We start from the raw sequence: 10,386 nt of genomic DNA, 5'->3' as shown, positions 1-10,386 counted from the left end.
TTTTCTCCGGTGGAAAGAATGATTCTCCCAACTCCAAGTGCGCCGGGAAGCCTAGACAGACAATCTAGCTACGAACAGTCGCAACAGTGCCTGGTTCCGTCGAATAGCAAGGGTCCCGAACGAGCATGCAGAAAGAGCCTTCGCCCGCACACGCGCACGCTAAATCGACACTCTCTGTTTTTTTCTGTCGATTTAAATCCGTCTCTCTTTCTGAGAGAAGAAAAGGAAGCGAAAAGAGCCAGCCACGACGAGTCTCCTTCCCCGTGACCCTCCTCTGCAGAAAAGCGGCACAGAGTCTGGGGGAGCTTTGCTGGAGATCCGAAGAGCGAACAGGAACCTCTGCTCTGCACGAGCAGAAACTGCCAGCGAGAGAGCGAAAGAAACAGATCGAAAGAGGCGCGCGCGAATCCGTCTCCACGTTTCAGAGTCCCGTGCTTGTCAGAAGAAAGACCGCGCCCAATTTCTGACTCTCAGGTGACCCTGTAAGAGCGCGTGGACATCCCTGGACTCACCCACCCGCAATCCTGCTTTCCCAGACACGCGCACAGAACAATCTGGCTTTGCCACAGTCGATTTCTTGAAACTTCAATCACTGTCCAGATGTCTCACCCGATGAGAGAAATAAAGTTCCTTGCACGGCTTCTAGAGGGACACCACATAGATCCATATATATATATATATATATATATATATTTTATATATATATATATATATATATTTTATATATATATATATATATATATATTTTATATATATATATATATATAAATATTATATTTTGTACTTGGCGTTGTTATTCCACGTTTGCTTTTCCGAAGTTGGTGTTTTTAAAAAGATATTTCCATTTGATTCCGTCTTTTCTATGCACGAGAAAAGGAAGAGAAAAGGAAGTCGGCGGCCAAGGCGTGCCGCCGAGGACATTCCCTGACTGAGACGCCGTGCGTTTCCCTAGGATGTCCCAGGTGTCTCCTTAGTTGCGCGAGTGACTCCTCAGTTTTTCAGGCACTGGTCGCGCCCCAAGAATTCAGGTTCCCCACAGCAAAACTTGGATAAAATGCAGATGGAGTCCGAAGGTTTTGGCTTCTATGGAAGCCACGAGTCAACAGCACACAGCTCTCTGCGTTTCTACACTCCTTCGATTCACAGGGAAGAACCGGAGTGGACGTTTCCGGTGGGTTACTGGCTCTTCGACAGTGTAAAATTCCAAGTGCTCAAGATGTGCCAGTTTTTTCGTGAACTGAAAACGGATAGGAAACAACTTCAAGGAAAGTCTTACAAACGTCGCCTGAGAGTCTTTGTAAACCTTCAAGAAAATACGAAAAAACGCATGTCTAGTGCACGATCTGCGGAAAATGCTGCTTTCTAGATATACATCCGACGCACGGTTGACTTTCGTGTAGCTCTTCCTGCGGTTTCCTGACGCAGTCCGACTCTAAACGCGCCAGCTCTCTTGCTGGTCTTCTTGCTTCGTGGAGAGCTACGGCGTAGATCGCCCAGATGGAAAAGCTGCTTTGAGACCGGTTTTTGACAACGCAGTGACCGCGTAGTGGCACCCCTGCAGATCCAGAGCTCTGGTGTCGGTGACCGACTGACTTTTCGTCGGCGGAAAAGCTCCCGTTTTCCCCTAAAAGCTGCAGCCAACCCCCCGCCGTTTCTAGGAGAAGCAAAGAATGGACTCCGTGGCGCTTGTGCACAAACTGCGCAACGATCACCCTCTACATTTTCGGCAGTCTCCGTTCCAGAGGAGGTCCGTACGGAGAAAACGAGTCGGATTCTACTCGACTTTCATGGCCCTCTGAGAAGATCTTGAGGGTCTCTGCTCACCCGATCCAATGTACTTCTCATTGCTTCGGCGCTCCTGAGAAAGGTCGAGAAACATGGAAAATGTGAGACAGGCATGCCTCCTCGGCACAGACAGAGCATCTCCATCTTCGGAAGAAATCGCAGAAACGCGCGCGGAACGACCGGTAGAACAGATACCGAAGTCACACCTCGAGATATCTTCGACCGTGGAGGCGAGCGAGCCCCTGGGTGGCGCAAGGCCTTCACCGACACTGCATCCGCATTTTGTTCACCTCTGCGCAATGCTCTGTTTCTTCTGCAAAAGTCGTCTTGCTGTTCTCCGGTAACTTCGAACACAGCAGACGCTTGGGTCGACTGAGCACAGACAGCCCCGACCTCAGCCAGCGCACCAGCTTGAGGGGTACGTACAGGAAAACGGCGAACCAAGTGAAACTCCCGTCAATGCCACAAGCCTGCTGTTTTGTCTCGCATGCCCTAGGTGTCGTGCTGAGAACCGCTGCTTGCGACTTGCGAGAAAGACGAAGAAAGACAAGAAAAGGCGACAGACGCACTCGCTGTCCCCGCACTTGCCGCACGAGCGCAAGGCATGCAAAGCGGAAGGCGAGGAGGACAGAGAGACGTCGAAGCTTCGCCTTGAGGCGACTGAAAGAGAATCTGCAGAATACAAAACGAGACATACCAACCGATCGACAGCTTACATATGTACACCTGCACATATACACAGACATATAGAGACACATTTAAACATCTCTAGATATACACATGCACATATAAACATATAGATGCGGACATATATGCATATAGCTGTGTGCATATATATATATATATATATATATATATATATATATGCATACATATATGCACGTACATATATATACATAGACACATGTATATGTGCATCTATGTAAATGTATGTTTTTGACTACAGACAGGAGTGTCTCGAACGCAGACGCCAACACCCGCTGAAGTATTGATATGGACAGATGAAAGTGACGAGAGCCGTGACTGCTGTCGATAACCCTCGAATCAACGGAAGAAAGATCACGAAAAGCACAAGGACTGTACAGCGACTCCTATAGAATGGAGCAGAACACTGGAGAACAATTCTGCAGATTTCGTCCACGGTCGCTGCCAGGATGCGCGCGCATGAGGAAAGCACCCGCAAAACAAAGTGCGAAGCCTTGCTGTCGAGATAACGTTTCTCTGTTGCTCTCCCTCCTTGCATGTATCTCTACATAAACGCTCTCCTGTTTAACTGGCTGACTCTGACACCTGTACCTCTCTCCATGCCTGTGCATGCAGTCTCAACCCGATCCATACAGATTCCCTGTAGCTACACTCCGCGCTGCGCTACATGAAATAAACCTCAGCATGCGCCTGGTGCCATTCTACATCTGCTCACACGTATCCAACCGCGCACTGTACATCCCGCCATCGCTTGTTCCCTCCCCACCTCGCTCCATCTGTCTGCGAGTGAAACACACAAATAGATACATGTACACACACCCATATATATATATATATATACGCTTGACAATATGGGGCAGGTGCAAGCACCCTGTGTTTGCGCGTTCGTCCAACGTTTCAAAAGCAGTTCAGTTCCCGCGGCTCCGTTTGACGATGACGGTTGAACGCTCTAGTCGACGGCATTTCCGCCCTTCTCTGGAGACGCGGTGGTCTCGACGAAAGGAAGTGCAAACGCAGGAACTTCGTGTGAGAGGCCAACGCGCGTCCAGGTGTCTCTCTCCGGAGATAACGAAGACGCAAGCCTTCTTTCAAACTGGTTCCACCTCTCTGTCGACCTACTCTTCGCTGATTCGAGTCCCAGAGCGCGTTGTCAGAAAATGTTTCTGGATCGCACAAGCCGAGGAGACAGAGGCTGCAGGTCTCTGAGGAGTCGTTCTTGGCGTCAGAGCCTCCTTCCCGCTGCGAGAGAGAAGAACTGTTCTCCTCGCTGGAAGAGACGAGAGTGGACAGGCGACGGGAGACAGGCACTGCCTTCTGCGAGGTCTTCAAGACGTTCGAAACCGTCGACGGAAAATTTCTCTGCAAATCCAGAAGGAAAGAGCGAATGAGGAAACTCAAGGGAACACTGCGCACCGAGACAAAAGCGGGAGAAGACAATGAAGAAGGAGAGGAAGAAGATGATGAAGCACACGATGAAGAAGAGGAAGAAGACGTTGAAGCAGACGATGAAGAAGAGGAAGAAGACGATGAAGAAGAGGAAGAAGCCGGGGAGTTTGCGACTGTGTTTGAGGAACGCGAAGGAAGGGGGGGAAGCGGAAGAGAAGGAGCAGGAAAAGGAAGCACGAGGCTGTACGGGTTCGTCGACAGGAAGGGAAGAGCGGCGTATCGACAGTACATGGCAGCTTCTTTTGCAGAGATCGACAGCAAAGGGCGGCAGAGGCAGAAGCTCGGGAGGAACCTGAGAGACGCACAAGCCGCAAAGACAAAGTCCACAGCGACAGCGTATCAGCGCCGCCACCCCTGGTTGCCTCTCGTTCAAGCCGCCAGAATGCCCTTTCTCTGTCGTCTCTTTTTTTTCGATCTTCAACGAAGCGCACACCCGCGCCAGACACGAACGGCCAGATGGAAGCCTCGGAAAAGACGACCAGTCTCTGGACTTGTCGAAACGCAGTTAAAGACCCTCTTCAGCGCGCAGAACATGTGCTCTCACCGGTCGTCGACGAGCTGCGCTTCCTGTTGAAGGGTGAGGCCGTCGCCTTGGCAGGCCTTGAGCAGGAGCCGAACGGCGAGACGGGTGCTGCTGTCTCCGAAGCAGAGAAGAGCGAGACTCCGGCGACTGCTGCTTTGCGTTGGTCTCTCTTGCTCGCTGCGTTCCTTGTCTCGACACTTGCTCTCGCCCGCGAAGTCTGCCGCGGCGTTTCTCGCAGCCAAGACCGAGGGTCGGCTGTCTGCCCGAAGGGGGAGCGGGGGTCGCTGAAGGAAGTGGAACAGGGACCGAACTCTGAAAGCAACGACACGAGAGGGGAGAGCGACGACTCCAGCGAGAAACGGAGGGCGGAAAAGATGCGTGCAAGAAGAACAGATCGAACAACTGAAAAGCGTGAAAAGAGTGAAAAGAGTGAGACGCACAACGCGTTCTTTAACCAGTGCTGAACACGAGATGAGAAGCACGATGCATTTCAGAGAGACCCGAAGAACGAAAAGTTCTTCCGGAGGAAACACTGTTTAGGCGGACGTTGTACGAAAGCGAAGAGGGCCAGCTTCTTCTGCCACCCGCTTCTCCAGCTCGATGCGAAGTGGACGTTTTGGAGTTCAGAATGGGTTTCGATGGCTCACGGAAACACCTGTGTAATGAGCGCGGCATTTCTAGAGCCGCCAGACAGCGCGTGGATATGGTGTGACGAAAAACGGTCGAGAAATTCGCTTCTTCCCGAGCCGCCCTCTTCCAATCCGAACACACGCAACAAGGCTCAAGGCATCACGACAGAGGGGAGCGTTTCCAGACAAGGCAAAAGCGAAGAACGTAGCAAGGAAACTCTAAGGGTGCAGAGGAGAACTTTCCTCCAGTTTCTTGACTGCTTCGTCTTCAGGAACTAAGCGTTTCACCTGGCTACGGCCCACTGTCAGGGACAGAGAGCGCGGAAACCCCAGAGCACGAAAAGGTCAGAAGCTTCGATGTCAAACTCGACACTCGCAGACAGAGGCGCGGACAGAGAGAGACGCGACGGACGAAGCGAAGACGCAGAAAGAAACATCTCTCACTAGCGGCCAATACAGAAGCGAAGAAACCGAGGCAGAAGAAAGGAGACAGATGCCCGGACGACAGGGGAGAGAACGACAAGAAAGACGAAGAGCGACGACACATCAACCAGACACGAAAAAAACTTCCTGGTATCCGACATGAGATCAGTCCGACAACTCTTCACGCAACACGGAGCCCACCGGGATTCGCCTGCCTTTGGAAGCCCCGTGGTTGTCCTCTGACGGTCAGAAGAACGAAAATGCTTGTCGGGCAAGGACCATCGTTTGCGCTTGAGACTCTCGCCCAACCGATCGAACAGCATTTGCCGCCGACTGTTTTGAGCGCGAATCTAGAATCGATGGAATCGATAGGGACATGCTTTCCACCCACACACGTCGGAGAGCGCGTACGCCCTTCTCCTCGTTGTGGCCGCTCCAAAGTCCTCCCGATCCACGAGACGACGACAACTTACATAATGACTCGAAGAAGAGCTTCGAACGCATTGCCATCCTCCGCAAGAACCGCCTGCAAGTGAACGCGAAGCGCCTCTCCACCGTCCTCACACGACACCGAGTCAGAGGAGCAATCCCCAGAAGAAGAAGGGCCCGAAGACGAGTTGTGAAAGAACGCAGCTGTGGGGGGAATGACGAGAAGGGGGACGCCGAGACTGTCGAGAATTGCCCGCAGCTCTGCGACGAGAGACGACTCGGAACTTTTTTCCAGACACCCTTGGGAGGAAGCGGGACCGCGAGGCAACCAAGGCGCTACGTCGACGTGGACTGCAAAGAGCGGAAGAGGCGGGCAGTCTTGTCGAGCAGAAGAAGAGGAAAGTGGAGAAGAGGAGGAACTCGACTCCTTCTGGGTTTCAGGGCCGTCCTGCGATGACGACGATGAAGGCGCATCTGGGGAGGCTTCCTTCGCCGGCGCTTGTCGATGCCGATCTGCATGCGTTTGCCTGCGTAGCTGGCCTGCCTTTCTTCTCTCCCACTTGCTCCTTTGCTCCAAAAGATGGTCGCGCAAAATGTGGACCAGGGCGAGCGAGGCAGGACCCCCTGAAACAGCGACGAACCAAACGCGCTTCTGATCATCTGCCTCGTCTGTCGTCGGCCTGCGTCTGTCTTCTCTCGCTGTCTCGGTCTCCTCGCGCCCCGAGCCGCATGCAGCTGTCGTCTCTCTCTGGCCTTCTTCCTTCGCAGCTTCTTCAAGCTGTCGAGACGTCTCCGCGACCTTCCGAAGGTGGCTGACGACGGTCGACCGGACGAGGTTGAGGAGACAGTTTCGACAGCTCTTCTCGCGGTCGTCGCACACTGCCCAGTTGGCTTTGCACTTGTAGCAGAGAAATCGCCCGTTCTCAAAGGCCGTCCTCACAGGCTTCTGCGGCGTCGAAGAGCTAGCCGAAGAGCTAGGCTTTCGCCTCTCCCTGGCAGGCGCATGCAGTCCACGGAGAAGAGCGCCCTCTGCGTTCGGCGGAGTAAACGGGGGGACCGACATCTTGCTCCGAGGCCGAGAAACAACGAGAAAGGACGAGAGCAGCGAGAAGAGGGAAGCAAGGAGAGAAGAGAGGAAAAGTAGACCGGAGGGGAGAGAGAGGAAAGAGAGATAAGTATGCAGGAAGAAAAGGGGAGACGGGTGGAGAGGCTAGAGAGAGGAGCGACAAAAAGGAACAATGGAGGAAAGAGGTAACAGAGAGAAGAGAAGGAGTGGAGTGGAGGAAGGGAGAGAATCGCAAGCGAGGAAGCAAGAAGAAAGGAAGGAGAGAAAAAGAGAGCGGAGAAGCGATTCAGAGAGAGAATGTAAGAAAGAGAGAAACCAAGGGTGCATGGAGAAGAGCGAAAACAGCGGATCGAGCGGCAGGTGAGAAGAGCGCAGTGGAAACAGTCTGGCGACGGGACCACTGGGGGAAGGGAGACTTGCAGAACAAGCACGGGCAGGCATCTGGTGTACATACAGAGTGGAAGAACGGAGAGAGAAAGAAGAATAACAGGAACTCGCGGTCAAAATGGGGAGCAAGTCGAGAGAAGGCGCATGAAATCGAAGTAGAAGCTCTGAAGGAGAGTCATGACGGCTGCGCCCAATAGCAAAGGAGTAAGAAAAGAACTGGCAACAAAGCTGGCACCTATCTGACGATCGAGAGCTCCCTCCTCCTTTTTTGTCCCCGACATGCAGAAGAATCTTCTGAGAAGAAAGGCACCCGACTCCACTTTAAATCATTTTGACTCGTGCATGTGCGCATGCAGCGAAAATTACCATCCAGGCAGATGAAAAGCACGCGTCTGTCGCTCTGAGTCGGCACGCGCACACCCTTGCCTTGTACTTGGCAGTGAATGCTGATGTCTGTTTATATATATACATATGCATATATATATCTGCAAATGAGATAAAAGTAAATGTGCCTGTCTCTTCGTGGAATTGCGGTCGTCTTCTGGTGACTCTTTGTGACCCCCGAGTTCGACAGAGGCGCCGGATTCGCAGTCGAAAAAAATTAGTAGAACCTCGCGAGAAACCTAACCGTCTCGCAGTAGCATCAGAAGCTGCTCACTGGTGTGTTAGAGGCACCACAGAGATTCGAAAAGGGAGAGAAGGCATGCAACGCCAGTCGAACAACAGCTGTAACTGTTCATGTTACACAGTGTAAAATACAATCAGTGCGTGCTGATATTGTGGTAAATGCGGTACCTGATCTAGCCATGCCCTTGATATTCTTAACTCCGGTTTTGTACGGAAGATATCGTACTTCTTGTGATAATTTATACTGGGCGTTCGGAGCTCGTTCTCCGAAACGAACGAACGCGACCTCTTACTCCGTAGTTTCATTAGGTGTGTCAGCAACTCAGAATGTCTGCTCTGAATTCGGTAGCGGCCGGGCCTTGACCCTTCACCCTAAGGAAGCAGAAGCGACAAGTGGGCTGTCCTGCAACCTCACAGAACAGGCTGTTCTGAGGGCACATGGAGGGTCGCTTTCCTGTTCCAAGGTGCGGTGGAACGACTGCGGGGGTTCTTCGGGAAAAAGACCGTTTGTGCAGAGTTCGGATTTTTGCTTCGAGAGAATTGAAACATGCATGTGCAGAAACCATGAAAAATACGAAGGAGTAAATTGCATGCCCCAAAGCAAGAAACACTCCAGCCGCTCGCTTCTACCCAACACCATTGGCGTCTTCAATTCAGCTCTCCCCTTCGTTCTTCGACATGTAGATCTCTCGTAACTACGACTTGCTCAAGCATGTCTTCCATTCTCTGGAGACACGTGATCCACATGTTCTTTTATTTAGTTGAGTCTCTATGAAAATGCGGTTAGCCACAATTCAACGCATCCTCGTCGAATTTTGTCGGGGATCCCATGTTAGTCTGCCTGTGACTGAAAACACAATTTCAGTACTTGAAAGAAAGTTTTTGCATCTCAGCCGTCTTTTTTGAAACGCTCACGACCCGTCCTTTCTCTGTATTGGTAAGGCCGCTGCCGCAAGCAGCAGTAGACCACTGGACTGCGCTACCAGCCCGCCAGAATGGGAACACACAACGACAAGATGAGAAATTTTTCAAAAATATGCCCACACATGTTTTGTACAGTAGTGTCACTCGTTCGTTTGGACAGCACACAACCTCGAGACCCCTGAGATAAACAGAGCCACGTCCTAACAGCGACATGTCGAACTGACTCTGACCACGATCCTCGCTTTCGGTTTCGCTAAACTGAGGCAAAGTCCGTTAGACAGACAGATTTGCACTTTGACCGGTGGAGAGTTCTTTTCGCCACGTGCGTTGTCGTTGTGACTCTCGAAACAGTTGCACGCTCTCTGCGAAACACAAACCTGCATGTGCCATGCATCGAACAGTTCGCTTCCACGGATCGTTTTCACTTCGTTAGAAGAAGGAGTTTGTGGTGATGTGCTTCGCTGTGCCAGAAACGCTTCATGAATCAGTTACCTGTCTCGTTTGGAGTGCCCGAAAAGCCCCAAAGACTTCACATGTCACCCAGTACGTCAACGGCACGACACAGCCATTTCAGGGAGGTTGAAAGATCCAGAGGCCTGGTGGAACAGGCCGTCGTCCGCAGTGATGAAAGTGACGATTTGGAGAGTTACACGAACGCACATGTTTGAGTTCTTACAGCAACCGTAGCACTAGATTGATATTTCTTGGCTGGTGTTGGATAGTCAGAGTGGTATCTCTACACCTCCAGCAAAAATCTGGAATGCAGCGTCCCTTGAATGGCTCTGTTGGCTACACACATGATAATATCGTCTGTCTTGTCGAACGTTTCACTGAAGCGTAATAGTCCAGACGATATGCCACCTGGACCGCTGTCACTGGATGTGTTATAATGACTGTTACCCACATCCAGCTGCGGTTATGCTACTGATCTTCCGCCTATGCTGCAGCCTTCTTCCCAGTAGAAGGTAGAAGAATTCGCCATCGGCGTTCCTGGTTTATCCTTAACGTGACAGCAACCTACCTTCTCCTTATTAGCGTCTGGCGACTCTCCCATTAACTGTATTCTCGCGTGGGCATCTGTGTGTATGTGTTCCGCCACCTAGGGCTGGACATATACTGGCATGAGTAGATCAGGCTGTGCAAGTCGCACTGTTTTGTCGACGAACACTGGACCAGTTTTCGTTGATTATACGTGGGAATGGCAAAAGTCGACAGCCGTTTTTGCAAGGGTGTCTTCTGTGAAATTCAGGAACAATTTGCAACTCGATTTTTACAGAAGACCCGTGGACCGCTGAAGTGCCTACAAAACCTACAGGCGTGTGGCAGCACGTACGGTGTGAAATGCTGGTTCACGATCCGAGACGGCCGCTTATGCCTATCGATGGAAGGACTTGCGCCACCGCCTAATGTGCTACAAAAGCCTTCTATTGCGATATGAAGCG

General features: G+C 51.6%; 1 protein-coding gene across 1 annotated transcript; it reads right to left on the bottom strand.

The window, feature by feature from the left end:
• Positions 1 to 1,245: 1,245 nt before the first annotated feature.
• On the bottom strand, positions 1,246 to 7,650 carry TGME49_311905 (hypothetical protein). Its single transcript, XM_018782693.1, has 4 exons — positions 5,985 to 7,650; positions 4,481 to 4,771; positions 3,610 to 4,228; positions 1,246 to 2,457 (listed from the first exon to the last, which is right to left on the bottom strand). Exons 1-4 carry the CDS (start codon positions 7,001 to 7,003, stop codon positions 2,278 to 2,280), a joined length of 2,109 nt encoding a protein of 702 aa, XP_018635500.1. The 5' UTR covers positions 7,004 to 7,650; the 3' UTR covers positions 1,246 to 2,277.
• Between the last annotated feature and the right edge of the window lie 2,736 nt (positions 7,651 to 10,386).

Source organism: Toxoplasma gondii, chromosome XI (assembly GCF_000006565.2).
Source record: "Toxoplasma gondii ME49 chromosome XI, whole genome shotgun sequence".
NCBI classification, from domain to species: Eukaryota; Apicomplexa; class Conoidasida; order Eucoccidiorida; family Sarcocystidae; genus Toxoplasma; species Toxoplasma gondii.
Note: the sequence above shows the minus strand (reverse complement) of the source record. Positions and strands in the feature narration are given on the sequence as shown.

Bases quoted from the DNA above. Each gene is read 5' to 3' on its own strand.
- TGME49_311905 (XM_018782693.1), bottom strand. From the start codon at position 7,003: ATGTCGGTCCCCCCGTTTACTCCGCCGAACGCAGAGGGCGCTCTTCTC. The intron at 4,229-4,480 runs GTGAGAGCACAT...TGCGTCTCTCAG, and splicing joins GCGCAGCTCGTCGACGACCG to GTTCCTCCCGAGCTTCTGCC. The intron at 2,458-3,609 runs GTAGGTCGACAG...TGTATTCTGCAG, and splicing joins GGGACTCGAATCAGCGAAGA to ATTCTCTTTCAGTCGCCTCA.